The sequence below is a fragment of the Cryptomeria japonica genome, chromosome 11 (assembly GCF_030272615.1).
Source record: "Cryptomeria japonica chromosome 11, Sugi_1.0, whole genome shotgun sequence".
NCBI lineage: Eukaryota > Viridiplantae > Streptophyta > Pinopsida > Cupressales > Cupressaceae > Cryptomeria > Cryptomeria japonica.
This window is the reverse complement of record NC_081415.1, coordinates 324,670,844-324,691,064: the sequence shown is the minus strand read 5'-3', so window position 1 is coordinate 324,691,064 and position 20,221 is coordinate 324,670,844. Positions and strand designations below refer to the sequence as shown.

General features: G+C 38.8%; 1 protein-coding gene across 3 annotated transcripts in view; it reads left to right on the top strand.

The window, feature by feature from the left end:
- The window catches only part of LOC131065051 (uncharacterized), a 134,019-nt gene that overhangs the window by 17,510 nt on the left and 96,288 nt on the right, over nucleotides 1–20,221 (top strand). For all 3 annotated transcript variants that reach the window (XM_057999433.2, XM_057999431.2, XM_057999432.2), the window contains one exon: nucleotides 17,553–17,658. In XM_057999433.2, coding sequence (XP_057855416.2) covers nucleotides 17,553–17,658 — 106 coding nt within the window. The remainder of the gene's footprint in view (nucleotides 1–17,552; nucleotides 17,659–20,221) is intronic.

Genomic DNA, 20,221 nt, shown 5'->3' with positions numbered 1-20,221 from the left:
TTTTGGGTTCTAGTTCTGTCATGAGGCAGAAATTTACCTTCTCATCATTCCGAGCTAGTCTTCTTCTGGTTTGCACACCTTCATTTTTATCTCCTATGATCTGTTCTTCCAGATGGTTCTTCTGCACATACCGATTGGAGTTCTTGCTTGATGCTTCCTCTACTGGTCCATTTTTAGATTGATCTTCATGCTCATCATCTGAAACATCAATACAGGTTGCCGGTGCAGATTCTTTCTTATGTAGGTCTTCATCTATTCTCACATTCATACTATCAATCATTTTTCTAGAATTTTTGTTGTAGCATTTGTAGGCTTTGCTCTTGGTTGAGTAGCCCAAGAAGATTCCTTCATCACTTCTGGAATCAAAACTTCCTAATCCATCTGCATCTCTCTTGATGAAGCACTTACTTCCAAACACTCTAAAATGCTTGAGTGATGGTTTCCGGTTGTACCATAGCTCATAGGGAGTCATTCTACTGTTCACTCTTAGCTGTACCCGGTTTAATGTATAGACAACAATATGAATTGCTTCCTTCCAGTATGTATCTGGTAAGCTAGCTTCATTCAACATTGTTCTAGCCATTTCTTTTACTGTCCCATTCTTCCTTTCTGCCACACCATTTTGCTGTGGTGTTCTTGCTGTTGAATACTGTCTTCAGATTCCATGTTTCTCACAGTAATCAATAAACTCATTTGAAGAATATTCTCCACCCCGGTCTAATCTTAAACACTTTAACTGGTGTCCACTGTCATTTTCAACCATCCTTCTAAAAATCTTAAATCTTTCAATGCTTGTGATTTTTCATGAAAAAATGTCACCCAAGTCATCCTTGAGTAGTCATTAATGAACAACATGAAGTATCTCTCACCGGTCAGAGCCCTTGTCCTTGATGGCCCACACAAATCTGTATGCACTAATTCTAGAGGTCTCGAGGTTACTCTTTTGTTTTGCAACTTACTTTGATTTGCTTGCCTCTGATACATTCATCACAAAAAGTACTTGCTGGTTTTGTTATTTGTGGAATGTTTCTTACATATCGGTTCTTGCTTATCTTCACCAGATTGTCAAAGTTCACATGACCTAATCTCCGGTGCCACAACTAGCTTTCATCAACCTGTCCCATCATGCATTGGGACTCATAGCATTCCTTCAGATTGTAGACATTACCATATGTTCTCTTTCCTTCTGCCATAACCTGACCGATACTCTACTTTCTTCTCTGACAACCGGTAGAGTCAAATGTGAACTTGTACCCTTTGTCACACATCTGACTTACACTTAGCAGATTATGCTTCAGTCCTTCCAGGTAGTACACATCATGAGCCTTAAGCTTGCCATCAATATTCAATGTACCACAACCTTTAATCTTGGTGGAGGAGTTGTCACCAAAACGGACAAAACCACCATTCCAATCATCAAGCTTGATAAACTTTTTCTTGTCTCCGGTCATGTGATTTGAGCAGCCACTATCAACTACCCATAAATTCTTCCTTTCAGCATGTAGAGCAGTCTGCACAATCAAGCTTGACTCTGTCTTGTTTTTCTCCTTCTCTATCCAAACCTGTTTCTCTTCTTTCTTCTCCTCTTCTGTCATCTTGAGTTCCGACTTAGTCTTTATCTTCTGATCCGGTACTGTTTTCTTTTGCTTGTCAGTTCTTAGCTTACAATGCCTTGCTATGTGACCAAAATTTTGACACTTGTAACATTTTACATTAGCATTGAAAGATGTATCCAAAGCATTCTTGTAGGACATCTGCACATTTCTCCTACACATAACTCTTATGACCAAACTCATTACAATTATAACATGTGACATTTGTACTTTGTAATGCAGCAAATGAGTTTCTACTCTCAAACTGGGGTTGACATTCATTTTCCTACAATTTGCCATTCTATGACCGAACTTATTACACCGGTGACAATAACCATGAAAATTTGAAACATACCAGTTGGATTGTCTTGTCCTGTAGATGACTGCCTTACCGGGGGTCTTGCTTTCATGCTCCTAACTCTGGTGAATCCCTCATAATCAACTCTTGCATTTCTCCTTGGATCTGCATGTCGGTGCATTGAGTATGGCCTCTGGTTCATTGATTGTGTATACTGGTTTGTGTGGCGGTTCTTAACAGCATCTGCATATGTCTTCTTACCGGTATCCTTGCTTACCGTGAATGTCTTCTTCTCTTCACCTTCATTTGAAGAAGTAAACTGTATCTCTTTGCCGGATGTATCTTTACTATTTGAACTTTGACCCTCTTCAAATCCTAAGCCACTGGTATCCTTAGATTGCTTATGTTTGCTCAACATCTTGTTTAAAGCTTCGGTGCTGCCTTCATATTTGCTTCTCACTTTCATTTCTTCCTTGCTTTTCTCTAATTCCTTTTGGAGCTTGACAATTTCTTCTTCTAGGTTCTGATGCTCCTTCTCCTTTTTACTCAAACCGGTGCTAGTAACTTCACAGATTCTCTTGGCTTCCTCTAATTGAAGTTTTAGATCTGCAATTGTTTTCTTGGACTCTTCAAGAGATTTCTCCAACATCTCTCGTTCTTCAGCTACAACCTTTTTCACCTTCTTCAAATCTCTTCTTGTTTTCTTTAGCTCTTCCAAGGCATTGATGAGCTCTGCTTCAAGATTTACTTCTCCTTCTTGCTCTTCCTCTTCTCCTTCAGGTACCAGAACCTCTTGGGCCTTGAAAAGGGTTGCACTGACATCGTCTTCATTGCAACAGTCATCTGAGACACTCTCCTCATCTGTGGTATCATTTTCATGTGTGTAAAGACTGTTTTGCTTCTGGTTTCCTCTTCTACCATACCGGTAGACATTCTTCTTCCTGTCCTTACCGTATGATCTGCTACTACTTGATTTGTCATCTTCATTCTTATCACCATAGGGACATTTGGCAGCAAAATGTCCAATCTTTCCACAGTTGAAACATTTCAGGGGCAGTTTGCCTTTGTATTTGCCTGAACCTGTCTTGAGTCTTCTAACAAAGTTTGCTATGATATCATTAGAGTCTTCAACGGTTCCATCATGAGCAGACTCTTATTTTCCTTTTTTTGATGTTTTGAAAGCAGCTTCTTTTTTCACGGCCTCAGTACCGGCAATCCTCATTTCATAAGCAGTTAGGGAACCATACAACACATCCATTGTAAAGACTTTCAGATCTTTTGCTTCTTCTATTGCTGAAACCTTTGTATCATACTTAGGTGTGAGGGATCTAAGTACTTTCTTTACTACCACCTCATCTTTTATTTCTTCTCCAAGCCCTCTAATGGTGTTTGTTGTTTTATCAATTCTTTGGAGAGCATCAGCAATCTTGTCTTCATCTCTCATCTTCAAACCCTCAAGCTGTGCTCTCAATGTCTGTAACTTGGCTTCCTTGACTTTAGCATCGCCTTCAAATATCTTCTGCAACTTATCCCAAGTTTCTTTGGCAGAGGAGCAGTGCATGACTTTAACAAACTCATTATCAGATAACCCACTAAAAATGGCATTTTTAGCTTTAGCATTGTTCTCATATTCCTTCTTAGCATCTGGATCAGTAGGAGGATTATTAGGGATTGTATACCCATTTACAACCGACATCCATACATCACAACCTAGAGAGGACAAATAGGTTTCCATTCTTCTACTCCAAAAGGCATAGTTGACACCATCAAACATAGGGGCTTTTGAGGAGGCTGATTCATTTCTTGCCATTGTGTACACTTAACATGATCTACCCAAGTTAGAGAATGCTCTGACAAAATAGGGTACCTAGGCTCTGATACCAATTGTTGGACACAATAGATCACTGAGAGGGGGGGTGAATCAGTGATTTAAACAATTTTTACTTAATCAGAGCTATACCGGTTCAATGTGAGATACACAAGATGCAAAACGGTTACCAAAGCAATGCAAACAATGTGTGTAGGAGAAATAACTAAAGGATTAATATATCACACACATGAATATGCAACACATAACACTAGATGTACGAGGATAAACCTCAGTGAGAATAGCTGCTGGAGATCTTCTGCTCCAATCCAGCCTCACAATGAAAAGATCTGATTACAAATTTTAGGGCACCAACCCAAGGAGCACCAACCCCTGATTTATGAGCACCAACTCAAAGGAGCACCAACCCCAACACAATTTATATGCTACAACCCTTGCACTAAGCACCTACTTAGTGAAAATAATATGAAAACTCAGATATACAAGTGAGATCCTTGCTGCAAATGAAGTTTTGCAACCCTTCAAAGTTCTGCACTATCGGTTTCTAACTTACCGGTTTGTATCAACTCAATACACACAGCACCTCAGCCTTTCTGCTGGTTCTAACTCTTCTTAATCTTCTCTCCCTCTGTTCTACCGAATTCAAATCACACTTGGTTACTCTCTATCAGATATTGCTTCCTTCAGTTTTTCACCTCTGCATTCTATGCTCACTCTACTGGTTTATTCCTTACACCGGTTTACCTTGCTTCTCCTTACCGGTACAGTCTTCACTCATAAACACTTCAAGTGTTTATCTCTTTGGCTCTCAGACAACAATTTCACACTCTCCTTCACTCTTCAGCAACAACACTATCTATCTTAGGTCGCCATATTTAAACTGAAGCTTTCCCACCAAAAACCAATTCAAACAGAGGGTGGCTAGGGTTTCCTTCTCCCGACCAATTCTGCATCCAATCTGATCTGATCCGCCTTGGATCGCACACCTTGCATTGGAGGAATAAGCCATCACGCGTTTTCCATCTGTCCAAAGTGTTTGCCAAAAATAGCAAACTCGACCATGATTTGCGGCCTTGAAATCTGTCGACTCATTTATGATGCAGCTGTTTCCTTCTCGAGGTCCTCTTGCAATCCGATTTCTTTGCTTCGACCCAGGTGCCAACCACTCCCTGATCTTTCTCTGTCATTCATTCTTCCTTGAGCCACATTGATTTGTTATCGACCCGTGATTTGTGGCTGTTTCATTTAATGTCGATTAACTACTCCAACAACCAAGTCGATGGAAACTTCACCGACCTCTGCATGCTCACCACCTCAGCTCCATGTGGCATCACATCGACATACACTCAGCTTACCGACACAGGGTCAGTTTAAACCTGATCATTCATCAAACTCATACTGGCACAAGCCCTTACTGGTGAGGCCTTCTCCTGCTGCTAACCGGTAGTATACACTACACCGGTAGCTCAACTTCACCTCCGGTGGTTAGTGATTTCTTTGTCACTCTGCCCCTTCATCACATACATTAACACAAACAAACAGCCAGCCTTCATACCGGTTTTGTCTTCCACCATACCGGTTGACAAGCCTTCATGTTAATCTTCCTTATGCCGGTTCAATCTTCTTCAATATTGACATACCCTACCGGTAACCTGCAACACCGGTTGACATCAATGACAACTCAATGCCAACACCATGTCCAACTAAAACACATGAAAAAATTGATTTTAGGCTCTGAAATGAAGTGGTTTAGTCAGTCCCAATTTCTGCCCAAGATGGAAAAAGTGGGCAAATATGAGGAAAATTCCTGCCTAATGCCAAGTAGGCCAATTCAAATGCTAGGGCCTAAGACCAAGTTGTTAAGCCATGTTAGAGTTTTGCCACAACAAGGTTGGAGTGGCATATCAATCCCAAAAGCGTGCACAACAGCTAAAGATGAATCAAAAACACATTTAGGTGCACTTATATCATTTGCTCACCATCAATTATTCCATGGGTACCTTTCAGGCATGCATTCGCCATGGAAAAGTTGCACCAAGCTATGAAAAAGAATTTTGATGCTTCAATATTGCCATGACTAATCTTTGTTATATTATTAATCAAAGAATTCAGCCATTCTAAACACCAAATGAGATAGCAACAACACAAGTTTACTAGTTTTAGAATCATGATGATTAAGGGTTTTTTCATTGGATCAAACAAATTAAAAGTTCAACATCCAATTATTTTAGAAGTTTCTGTCATGTCCCCATTTCTAATTAAATTAGTTGCGGACCCATTTATTTATTTCCTATGGGCCAAGGGAATATTTTAAGTTGGTCCTAGTAACTTCATCTTAAAACATTGTAAAAGGACAACTTGAATATTATTGCTATTTCAATAAACTGGCTGTCCAGATGGTACCTTATGTAATATTATAATGGTACCTTATGTAACATTATAAAATGTTTTTAAACACCTTTGGAGGGAATTGTTTGAGGGAAAAGGAAATTCAAATTAAAGGGGCCGAAAAGGAACTTATAAAAGAAAGAGAATTTCTCAAAGGAAATCATCCAATTTATGAAATCAAAATCCCCTTTCTATTTGATAGCTTGAGCTCTTGTGTTCATCCATTTCTACTAAGGACAAAACCCCTTGGAGTGTAGAGGTTCGGGGGGCAAAAGCCCTTTTGGTTTCTAGATAAAAGCAAAGGATGAAAACCTTTTCTTCTTTGAGGTCTTTTACCCAATAATTGCAGCCGTGCAAAGAAGATTGTAGCTTGTTTTAGTTTCCAATTTGGTATAATACTGCTACATTACTATTCCATATTGCAACTACAATACTGCTGTAGTACCATGTCATTGTGAATTTTTTTTATAGTAACCGTTTGTATACACAATTATTATATTTATAACAGTAGTTTGCAGTATGATTTTGGTGTTGATTCTAACTGCAACAATTATTACATTTGTAGTATTGCTTGTATCCGTCGTAACTTCTGAGCAATCCCCTATCACAACATATTTTGTGAGTTTGGTTTCTGTTGTTTATATTGGGTAGTTTGAATAATATATGCAAGGGATCTCTGTTGTATTATTGCTTGTGCTTCTTTGGGGATTGTTACCCATTCTTTGACTGATGTTTGCTTTCCATTGCCTCAAAATCAAAATTTTAAAATTCTAACATTTTATCACTTTTTGATCATCAAGGGCATTTTCCATGGTTGTCTTTCTCCTCCATTATCTCAATGCTTGTTTTTCTCCACCTTGGCATGCTTATGTGATAAACTATCCTTGACTGTGTGATCATGATCTTACCAATTTAGAAATTATCATCAGGGTTTATGTCCTTCTAAGCCATTCTGATTTTCATTGCTAAACTCCTCTACAGCTGTAAAGTTATTGACTCCTTGCTGACCCGACTTGGTTCAGAATCGTCCTTTTTCCTAATGCAACTTGAAGTACATCACTTCTTTGGATTTTGGAAGCCCTTTGTTTCTACTTAGGTTTTGAATCAGCCCTCTGTTTGGGGATAAAATACATTTTCTAACAAGATGACCATATTCATGACATAGTCTACAATGACATGCGATACATTCCTAATCTATTTTTTGTAGCAATTCCAAACCTTCAAAGAGGAACATACTGGTCTTTGGGGGAGGCTCTTTCAAATCAGCCATCACACATAATACTGGTATAGTTAGTAATGCTATTAACTTATTTGTAATAGTCACCTTAGAATTGCATACAAATTGCTCATTGAGATTTCTAGACCTCTAGAACACTTGTTCACTCTAGAACTTATGTGGCAAGACATATATCATAAAAAATCATTAAGAGTTCGACATCTAGAAAAATTAAAACCTAGGGCCATCTTTACAACACATATGTAGCTTTGAGGAGCTGTTCAAAGGTCGTTTCTCCTCGGGGTTTCCAATTCTTCTTGGCAACATATACAGGTTATCAAGAGATGGCTGGATCCTAAGGAATTTGTAGACCATCTCTCAAGTAGCTAAGATTGAATCCTTGTCTCACAAATGTTTTGGATCTAACCCCTAGACCGAATTCTCCTACAATGTCTCTAAACACACATTTGAAACTCTTTGATTCAATTAGTCATTTATTTATTTGTTGCTTTGGTCACTACTTTCATAACCTTGTTTGAAGACAAAGGTTTTTCCCTCACAAGGGCTTGACAAAAAGAAGAGCAATTTTCGTAGTAAAAAATATTCTTATGCCATTTATCATGGACCGCAAACAAAGGTTACCCACACAAACTACAATTTAGAATTGATATATCCTTTCATAAAATCTAGATACAGTGCATATCTGAAATCCTTATTCATCCCTAAATTTCTATTCCTGCTACCATCAAAATCAACTTTATCCAGAGAGACAGTGACCTAAGCATGCATTTGTTTTTGACACTAACCAAATATGAATGTTATATTGATGGAAACATGTTGAATTTCAATTCCGTCTTTGTTTTGCAATCCCCTTCTACGTTTGTGTAATGTCCCCTTTCGCTTAGAGTCAATCATGAATTAATTTTCCTAACCTTAATTATTCCTGAAGGCTAGAGAAAAATAAATTACTAGGGAATTGAATTATTAATTAAATATGAAGTTGAGCCAAGGCATAAATTATGTTTTGCTCATATTTATTTATTATGGTGGGCCCCTTTTCTAACGTTGAGAGCACCTAAGTTCGTGGACAAGCTATTTATCCCAAGTCAAAATCGAATATTTATTATACAACTTGAGTGGCTTATGGAAAGGTTATAATTTCTTCATGCTTCTATAAAATCATTATTGAAGCCCGACTTTGTGAATAAAGAGGTTCATCGAAGCCAAAATAATAAACCACATCGGGTATGCCCAATGTTTGGAACGAAGAAATATATAAAGGAAAATAATTTTTTATTGTGTAAAGTCGGTAAGGCCAAAGGGGAGGCAAATATAAATGATATCGCATTGCTGGGAGGATTCATTCTTTCCTTTACACGATATTTCTTCTAAACGAGTTCCTTGAGAGCGAGCTACTGTAGCTCAAACCCTAGCCGCTGGAAGCCTTGGACGGAAACCCGAGCCAGTGCGCTGAGTAAGGAGATTCAACATGCATGTTATTCAGGGCACGATTGACAGAGAATACGCCTATCATATGCCGTGGGTCTTCCCCTTGTTTCTTGGATTGTGCGTGAGAGTTCATCTGCCTTGTTCAAAGGATTGCTTCAGTATCGTGGCTTGTGCTTCATCACTCTACTACTACATATTGGCAATATAAGTGAAGTGCAGCCTAATTTTGATACATATAGCTTACAAAGCGATGGTATGCTGTCATGGGGTGTGTGCTGGTGGCGCCAGGTATGGACAGCGATAGAGTTTCATGTTGAATGCAAGTGAAGGTTCCAATTCTCCATATATATGCAAGGAGCATCCTTTCCAGTTTATGCAGCATTTACTATGGTTAGAATCTGCTCTTGACCCTGTCCCTCCATTTCAAGTGAGCAGTTGGATGATATTCTAAATGTAAGCAATGTTCCTTGTCATCAAGTTAAATCAGATCATGCCCAAATATTATATTCCTTCCTGTTAATATGAATTTCAGTTTTCTTTAGATTCAAACTGTAGAATTTCCCCAAAAATCAATAGATGGAACTTTTGTGAACATTTTATATTAAAAATCCCTCACTGTTTTAATATAAGAGGTGGAAACATACAAAGAACTCTTGCTGTAATTAACAACAAGATACACAGTTTAATACATTAATCAAGAGGGAATTTCAGGTCTCATTCTGATTTAAGATAGAGGACTGAGATATCTCCAGCTTGTTTTCTTTTGGGGGTCCATCATGTATATGAATGCTCTACGAATCACTTGTTTCATTGTCAAATATCGAAACCAGACTTAAGTTTAGAAATCAGAACTTTCCTGGCATGTCAAGTGTTTGACGAAATGTCTAAGACATTAAAATCAGAAAATACAGTGGCTTAAGATTCATATCCAGTTAGGGTTATTATAATGGTATCAGAGCTGGTGATCTTGCCAGCCTGTCGGGTATTCAGCAGAGAAACTGAACTCATAATCATTCATATACAAATCTGCAAATTAAACCTCTTCCCCAAATGTATGCAAACTGTTTGACGAAATTCCTGCTGAGTGTAAGGGAAAAGTAGAAAATTAAATGTGCAAATCAGGGATAAAACATTGCAGCAAGTTGATTCTATGAACCCGCGAGAACTTGGCCCACACAGATATTACACTAGACGTAGAGCAGAGAAACAGGAACACGAAGTAGAAAAAGAACAAGATCCCTTGACTATGGCGGAGCAACGGAATGAGGGTGGAAATGGTCAACCCAACATACAAGATGTTTTGGGTCAGTTAGCACAACAACAACAACAAATGATGCAAACCTTCATGCAGTCACAGCAGCAACTTTTGAATGCAATTGGTAATTTAAGGGTGCAACCACGAGCATGAAGTCAAGACGGAGAAGGTAGTGAAAACTGTGCTGGAGCAGCTTCTAATGCTGTTAGGACAGCAAACACAAGGTCTGATCGACCACTCAGACCTACATTTCTACCAAGAAGGAATGAAGCGGAAGAGGTCCCTGATGTAGAGGTTGAAGAAACACACATTACAGATGACATCATGGCTGCCTACGACGACATGGCACTTCCGGAGCAAGTCAGGACATTAATTAACTTGAATCAGTTCATGAACTGCCGAAAAGGTAAGGCCAAATATAGATTGGAAAGGCAGGACAGAGGGCCTAGAAGGCAAATTGGGCAAAGTACCCAACCTGCAGAGTACAAGGATGCATTAAACAAGGTCTCATTACCTACCTTTGATGGAAGGGGGAAAACTAGTGCCAGATCATGGGTACACAAGCTTGATACATTTCTGTCGCTTAAACCCATGGATGAGGATAAGGCTATACAATTTGCCACAATGCACTTGGAGGGAGTAGCATATGATTGGTGGCACCATGGTTTAGTGTCACAAGATCATGCCATGATACATTCCTATGAAGAATTTGTCAGTAAGTTGACTGCCCACTTTGATCGGAAGGACATTGAGGTTTACTACCGGGACTTGGCTCAGCTTAAACAGGTTGGGCATGTAAAAGCATATATAAATGAGTTCCAAAAGATTGCGGTTATGGTTCCCGACATGTCAGAAAGAAGGGTCACCATGTTGTTCGTGGAAGGACTAAGCAACAGATTAAGGGGATTGGTGAAGGCACACAAGCCTAACACCTTGCATGATGCCATTGGGTTAGCCCTTGACCTTGAGACTACCTCGTCCTTTCAGCCACAAAAGAAAAATTTCAGCTCTTGGAAACCAAATAAGAAAGGTTTTAATCAGCAGAAGAACATTTCACCAAAGATAAATGAGGAGTCCAGGAATGAGTTGAGGAGGAAGAAGCTATGCTTCTCATGTAAGGAACCATGGGAACCTGGACATCATTGCTTGGGAATAGGCAAAGTTCATCTGATTGAGGTCATGTTTGATGATGAAGAGCATGAGGAGCAAGAGGCTAGTGTGGAAGATAGTGATCATGAAGATCAACCACCACAAGTTGAATTGGAGGATACTGCAACCAAAGAAAGTCCTCGTAGTACAATTGCCATTTGTTAGGCGTTCCTCGTAGTCGCCCCTTCAAATTGAGAGGTGTCGTTAAGGGGCAACGAATGGTTTGCTTAGTAGACAGCAGAGCCACACATAATTTCATCGATGAGGGTTTAGTGGTAAAGCGTGGGCTACATGTTGAAGATTTTCCAAGGTTTAGTGTGACTATCGCAGACGGATTTCAGTTGAGTTGCACCAGGGTGGTACCCTAACTTAGCATCCAGTTGGGAGATTACACTTTAACAAATGATTTTTATGTCGTTGGACTTGGCAATATTGATGCTGTCTTGGGACTCCATTGGTTAGAGTCACTTGAGTGTTATGTACAGGACTTTCGCCATATGCAACTTGAATTTATGGTGGATGGTAAGAAGATGGTTCTTAAGGCTATGCCTGATGGTGGTTCTCGAATGGTTTCAGCAAGGAGGATGGAGGCTCTATTCAGGCATGGAGATATGGATTGTGCAGTTCAGTGTTTTGTATCCTCCAAGCCTACTCCCAACAGTGAGCCACACTATCATGTTGATATCCAGGTAGTGTTGGATAAACATAGTAAGGTGTTTGGGGAAATTCCCCCAGGAAGACCACCTGAACGTGGATTCGAGCATGTTATAGAGCTTGAAGAGGGCGCCAAGCCGGTTATCACAATGCCCTACAGACGCCCACACCACTTTAAAGAAGAGATTGAGAAAACAATCAAAGAGCTACTGAGCATGGGTCACATCCGGCCTAGTTCTAGTCCATTTGCTTCATCGGTTGTTTTGGTTAAAAAGAAGGATGGCACTATTCGCGTGTGCATAGATTACAAAGCCTTGAATAAGAAGACCATTAAGAACAGGTACCCCATTCCCAGGATCAATGAGTTACTTGATGAACTGCATGGGGCCATGTATTTCTCTAAGATTGACCTTCGTCCAGGCTACCATCAGATTTGAGTCTGAGAAGAAGACATACACAAAACTGTTTTTCGTTGCCACTATGGACACTTCGAGTTCCTTGTCATGCCATTTGGACTCACCAATGCACCGACAACATTTCAGTCTTGCATGAATTACACCTTTTGGGATCAGCTGCGTAAATTCGTTTTGGTTTTCTTTGATGACATTCTGATATATAGTAAGTCTTGGAATGACCATCTTTAGCATTTGGATGTGGTATTGGGTATTATGGAGACTCAATCATTGTATGCGAAGGCCTCTAAATGTGAGTTCGGGATGACAAAGATTCGTTACCTCAGGCATGTGATTGGAGCTGACGGTGTTAAGGTACACCAAGAGAAGATTCAGGCTATTCAAGATTGGCCACCACCTAAAAACATTTCAGAACTGAGAGGTTTCTTGGGCCTATGTTGCTATTACCGTAGGTTTGTGAAAGGTTTTTCGCAATTGGCATCACCACTAACAGACCTCACAAAAAGGGTGCATTTCATTGGTTTGATGAGGCACAGGTGACATATGACAAACTCAAAGAAGTTATGAGCTCATGCCTAGTGTTGGCACTACCTGACTTTACTCAACCATTTGTCTTGGAATGCGATGCATCGGGTCAAGGGATAGGTGTAGTTTTGATGCAAAATCGACATCTGATTGCATATGAGAGCAGAAAACTAAGAGACACAGAAAGGTTGTACTCCACATATGATAAGGAGATGCTAGCGATTATGCATGCACTAGCTACGTTCAGGCATTACCTGGTAGGAACTAAATTTGTAGTCAGAATTGATCACAATAGTCTCAAATACTTTTTGGAACAAAAGGATTTAAATGAACGACAACAGAAGTGGGTAAGCAAGATTTAGGCTTATGACTTCGATGTGGAATATATTAAGGGAAAGAAAAATATTGTTGCCGACGCGTTGTCTCGGTAACCATCACTCTGTTCACTCATTGAGATTTTAGTTGACTGGAAATCTCAATTGCTCACAAAATATTCAAAGAATTCATTTGCTTGTGACTTATTAGATGGTAAGGTACATGATGATAGATACTTTGTGGTTGATGGCATCATTTATTACAAGAACAAAATTTATCTGGTACCAGGATCGAGATTGAAGACCAAAATCCTAAGAGTGTTACATGATGCACCTCTAGCAGGACATCTAGGGTTCTTCAAAACCTATTGCCAAATTCGTGAGAGGTTCACTTGGAAGGGATTAAAAGACGATGTATTGCAGCATGTTAGAGAATGCTTGACTTGCCAGTAGAACAAGTTAGAGCGCACATTCCTTGCAGGCCTTCTACAACCACTCCCGATTCTTGAATAGAAGTGGGAGGGAATATCAATGGATTTTATCACAGGGCTTCCGCGTGTTCAAGGAAAAGATTGCATATTTGTAGTCGTTGATAGACTCACAAAATATGCACATTTCTTTGCTGTTCCTACTGACTTCACAGCATCTCAAGTAGCAGAATTATTCTTCAGAGAGGTATTCAGGTTGCATGGACTTCCCAAAACCATTGTTAGTGATCGGGACAACAGGTTTCTCAGCATATTTTGGCAGGAATTGTTTTGATTGGTAGGTACAGAGTTGACATTGAGTACAAGCTACCATCCTCAAACCGATGGACGAACAAAGATAGTGAATAAATGGATTGAGGGTTACTTGTGGAATTTTGTCGTAGGGCAGCAACATGCTTGGATTAAATGGCTACATTTAGGTGAGTACTGCTACAATACCACCTAACACATGTCTATTGGCATGTCTCCCTTCAAGGCGTTATACGGATCTGATGCACTATCATTCATGGATTTGGCCTTCGATGATAGTAAAGTCCCACGGGCAAAGGAAACATTGTAGAGCTATTAGGATATCCTCAAGGCATTAAAGGATAACCTCCTACATGCACAAAACCAATAGAAAATGTATGCAGACAGACATCATGTTGAAAGATCTTTTGAGGTTGGGGACTTAGTTTTCTTGCGCCTACAGTCATACAGGCAATCCTCACTGAAGAAGAGTGGTGCGGAAAAACTTAAGCCGCGCTTCTATGGGCCTTACAGGTACTGAGGAGAATTGAAGAGGTTGCTTATGAATTGGAGCTTCCAGAAGGCAGTAAAATACACAATGTGTTCCATGTTTCGTGCATCAAAAAATTATTGGGCCAGCATCCAGTTTCATCTCTTGAGCTACCACACCTCGATGAGGGAGGAAATTTGGTTTTAGTACCTGACAGTATTGTTGATATGAGGGAGAGGAAGTTGAGGAACATAATGATTCATGAATATCTCATCCAATGGAAAGACTTACCAGTTGAAGATGCTACTTGGGAAGGAGAACAGATTTTACATCATACTAATTTGCAATTGCTAGAGGACCAGCAATCCCAGGAAGGGAGGATTGTAATTTCCCCTTTCGCTTAGAGTCGATCATGAATTAATTTTCCTAGCCTTAATTATTCTCGAAGGGTAGAGAAAAATAAATTATAAGGGAATTGAATTATTAATTAATTATAAAGTTGAGCCAAGGCATAAATTATGTTTTGTTCATATTTAATAATTGTGGTGGGCCCCTTTTCTAACATTGAGAGCACCTAAGTTCGTGGACAAGCTATTTATCCCAAGTCGAAATCGAATATTTATTATACGACTTAAGTGGCTTATGGAAAGGTTATAATTACTTCATGCTTCTATAAAATCATTATTGAAGCCCGATTTTGTGAATAAAGAGGTTCATCGAAGCTAAAATAATAAACAACATCGGGTATGCCCAAAGTTTGGAACAAAGAAATATATAAAGGAAAATAATTTTTTATCGTGTAAAGTCGGTGAGGCAAAAAGGGGAGGCAAATATAAATGATATCGTATTGCTGGGAGGATTCATTCTTTCCTTTACATGATATTCCTTCTAAACGAGTTCCTTGAGAGCGAGCTACTGTAGCTCAAACCCTAGCCGCTGGAAGCCTTGGACGAAAACCAAAGTTACCCCAAGTTTCCGGGACGAGGACGGCAGGGGACGACGGGACGCGTTTCTGGGACGACAAATTTTTTTGCCAAATTTGGGGACGGCGGGGGACGGCAAAGGGGACGGCTATATAAAATATAGGAAAAATTTAAAATATATAGGAAAATTTCAAAATTCTAAATGTTCATATGAAAACATGGATAAAGCATGCATACATACATTATATTCATATGAAAACAATAAAAAATGGATATAGCATGTGTATGATACTATGAAAAGTTGAAAACATTTTAGAATGTAAATTCTGAACATACAACATTGCTAATACTCAATAGACAATATGCAATTATGCATTCATAAATCGGAATTTCAATTCATTCACATCGTCAATATGCATATCAATAGACTCAGAGGTTAAATTTTCCCTACTTCTATTGACGCAGTTTCCCCCCATATTTTTCAACGGGGGTTTGGGGGCAGCGGCCCCCAAGGTGGGGTCCTTGCGCGCTCCCTGTCGCGATACAAGGCGGGGTCGAGGGGCAGCGCCCCGCGAGGCCAAAAAAACTTATTCTTTAATAAAGGCATTGGGTGTTATTTTTCTATTGACTCGCCGAGTTTGGCGATTTTCTAATCTCTGTGTCAAAATGCCCAAAGGCTACAATGCTGCCGTATAGTTTCATTGTCAAAATTATGAATTAAATTAATAAATTTAAAATTTAATTAATGCTATCTTTTAATTTTAAAAATTTTTAATAACAATTTGAATTAATAAGGGGCCTATATTAGAAAATTTAAATAAAAAATTGAAAATACAACTTTTTAAATTTTTTAATATTTTTTAAGGGCCTTAGAATGGGGGACGTCTGGCCGTCCCCGGGACGGGTTGGGGACGTCCCAGCCGTCCCCAGCCGTCCCCGGGACGTACAAACGTCCCCCATAGCTAGGGCAGGCGTCCCCCCGTTTCGGGGACGTCCCCTCAAAAAATAGGGCAATTTGGGGACGGGGGGAAACGTCCCCTAGCCGTCCCCAAGTCCCCTGGCCGTCCCCGGGACGGGGACGGGGGTTTTCAGGTCGGGGACGCGTCCTTGGGTAACTCTGACGAAAACCCAAGCCAGTGCGCTGAGTAAGGAGATTCAACACGCATGTTATTCAGGGCTTGATTGACAGAGAATACGCCTATCATATGCCGTGGGTCTTCTCCTTGTTTCTTGGACTGTGCGTGAGAGTTCATCTGCCTTGTTGGAAGGATTGCTTCAGTATCGTGGCTTGTGCTTCATCACCCTACACATATTGGCAATATAAGTGAAGTGCAGCCTAATTTTGATACATATAGCTTACAAAGTGATGGTATGCTGTCATGGGGTGTGTGCTGATGGCACCAGGTATGGACAGCGATAGAGTTTCATGTTGAATGCAAGTGAAGGTTCCGATTCTCCATATATATGCAAGGAGCATCCTTCCCAGTTTATGCAGCATTTACTATGGTTAGAATCGGCTCTTGACCCCATCCCTCCATTTCAAATGAGCAGTTGGATGATATTCTAAATGTAAGCAACGTTCCTTGTTATCATGTTAAATCAGATCATGCCCAAATATTATATTCGTTACTGTTAAGATGAATTCAGTTTGCTTTAGATTCAAACTGTAGAATTTCCCCAAAAATCAATAGATGGAACTTGTGTGAACATTTTATATTAAAAATCCCTCATTGTTTTCATATAAGAGGTGGAACCATACAAAGAACTCTTGCTGTAATTAACAACAACATACACAGTTTAATACATTAATCAAGAGGGAATTTCAGGTCTCATTCTGATTTAAGATAGAGGACTGAGATATCTCCAGCTTGTTTTCTTTTGGGGGTCCATCATGTATATGAATGCTCTATGAATCACTTGTTTCATTGTCAAATATCGAAACCAGACTTAAGTTTAGAAATCAGAACTTAGCATCTTGGCATGTCAAGTGTTTGACGAAATGTCAAGACATTAAAATCAGAAAATACAGTGGTATCAGGGATTTAAGATTCATATCCAGTTAGGGTTATTATAGTTTGGGACATAACTCCCAAACGGATGTACCATTCTTGATAACATACCCAATTCCAAATTCCATTCACTCATGTTTTTGTTTCTTATATGTTGATCTTTTACCATATTTTCGTTGTAGATTGTAATAATGCTGTTTTATGCTTGAATTATAACAATTTAAAATGTCTGATTAATTCCCTTGAAAAATTCTTTGGATATTGTTTGTTATATTGTAGTCAATAAATATTCTATATGATGATAGTCGTTGTTCTAATCGTGAACATATATAGGGAACTTTATCAACGAGGTCTTTGGAGGCACAAGCAGCTTATGGTGCAGTGATCCTCTCATTTCTTGGTGGTCCTCATTGGGGCCTTGCCATGGTTCGCACGCATGGTGATTTTTCTGTAAACTTTTGGAAAATTTATATGATGCTTAATATTATTTGCAAGTTTATATGTTCTGGTTCATAATGTGATACACTGGTTAGTTTGGAATTTATTTAGTACTTGTATCTAGAAATCAAATGCATCTGGTTTTCAATATTATTTAATTCAACTTCATAGTGCAGAGAGCTTTTATTTCTTTGTTCTAGTAGATATGGCTATATCTTCCTGTAATTTTTTTTTTCTATTTTTTCTTTGTAATAAACTTCGTCAAGATATAGGCACATGCAAATAAATTGAAAATTCTCCTAATTTATAAACAAAAGACGTGACAATATAAGTCTAGCTACACCATTTAAATATCCCTATCTTTATGATATCCTATAGTATTGTGATCTTGTTGAAGGTGTAGTTCCTCTTGTTGCACTAGGTGATTTCACTACTTGCAACAGGTTAGCACAGGATGATCTCACCAACAAGATATAAGTTTGCACACATTTTTGATACGGTGGTTGTCAATATAGAATATGAAGCTTCTGTCATCGTGGGGTGCAAAGAGGAATTTTATTAACATGTGTGAGAGAGGTCTCTAGACTATTATTCTCTCAATTTATGAAACAAGGGAAGAAATTACAACTATTACTACAATCAATTACTTGTGCATAACTGACAATATGGAACTAAGTCTACAGAAAACAATGACTAACAATTGACTATATCTAACAATAGACTAACTCTATCTACAGGGGTTGTTTCTATAAAAGAGAAGCATTTCCCTAGCACATGGATAAAGGCGAAAGTTCTATAGATGCTGCATTTAGGAGAAACAACCAACAAAATCCCCTTGATCCAAAGGCAGCATCTGATAAAAAATTCAGAAAACCTCGCTATTATTAGACAGAGCTCTTTGGATATTTTGGCACATTTTTTGTATCTGCTGAATTTTTTTATTTAGCTCTTAATTGCATGCATTGTGGTCATGTTCTCTGTCCCAGGTACAAGTTGGTCTAGTTCGATAGATGATGTTTAAGGGGGTATCATTAATATTTTGAGGGATATTAAATTGAACATTCCCTTTGTTTTTACTTGGTGAATGCCTCGTCAAATATTACAGCGGAGATGGGATTAAATCAAAATGTAAGGTTTAATGCAATGTCTCCTCCTTAGGAGTGAGTGTCGGCAGAATCCCTTAGCCCATTTAATTCTCACAGGCTAACTGGGTTGTTGTTAAGGCAATATTTAATTAGTTAAATTACTTTTTTTTTGGGTAGCTTTGGTTTAGTTATTTATTAAATTATTTTTATAAAAGTTGAACATTTAAATATAAAGTGATTTTGTGGGGCCCAAAAGTAAATTAAAAATTAGGGGTCACTTTATGAGAAATGAAGTATATATCTTGAAAATTCAATTTTAGGATATAAAAGGTGACTCCAAGGAAATCTGGAAATCTTGTAATCATTTTTGTTCACTTCTAATTGTAAAGTTTGGATGTTTTGTTCAAACTCAAAACCCTAGAAGGAAAAAACTAAGGGAAATTGGTTTTGAAGATGGATTTCTTCCTAGCCAATGCAAGTGGATTCGCATAGGATTCATAGGTGAGCTGGATGCTAGAAAAAAGAGGGATTTATGCTACATTTCATATCTTTTCGGATGTGGTGAGTCTTTAGGCAAGGACTTGTAGAAGTTTTGCAGGAAAATGCAAATTTGTAAGGAAAGGTTAGTTTTTGTTAGCCATACTGTATTGATTTCTTATGCTTGAATGAGTACATCGTAATTGTGGAAGCATTGTATGGAAAATTATTTGTGAAGGTATTGTGTTTATTTCAACTAGTCATAGCACTTTGTAGAAGTGGCATTGGGAGTAAAAGGGCGTTGGAACAAAATTCGGGGTTTGTGGAAACTTAAAGAAGGAAATTGCCTAGATATGTGGGAGTATTTTGAGGCCTTATTTCCAGCCAAAACCTTTTCTTAAAGGAGTTGTGCCATGTTGAGAAAGGTATAAAGGGGGATGTGGGAATGGTAAGAAGGAAGTCGCACTTGCAGGGGGTTCGGTGTGGAACTTATGACTGTTGGATTATTTTGTCATCGATGTCAAGCAGTTAAGAGCAGAGATGAAGGCATTTATTTAGCAGACATCATTCCATCCTAGAGCAGAAAAATTAAATGAAGTATTGCATTATTTGGGATGATATATGGAAGGAAATTAATATAATCCTTATGCAAGTGGCCAACTTGCCTATGGTGAAAACAAATTTGATAGAATCATTTTTGGGCCGACACTCTTCATGATATTAGTGCCCATTTTATGGAGGTTTTTTTTTTTAAACTAAATAAAAATCTTTTTACAAGGGCCGACCTCTTGAAAGGTGGCACCCACTTTGGAAGAAATTATTTCAAAATTAAATATCTTTAATGCACCTCTTCTTGACTGACCTGTTTTGAAGGTTTGCAACCATTGGGTGAAGAGTTGCTTGGTTGGGTATAAATAAGAGATTTGGAGGATTATTCTAATCATTCATTCATTGAAAATCCTTCTTATTTAGAGCAGAGATAAGGAGAAGAAAAAGAGCAGA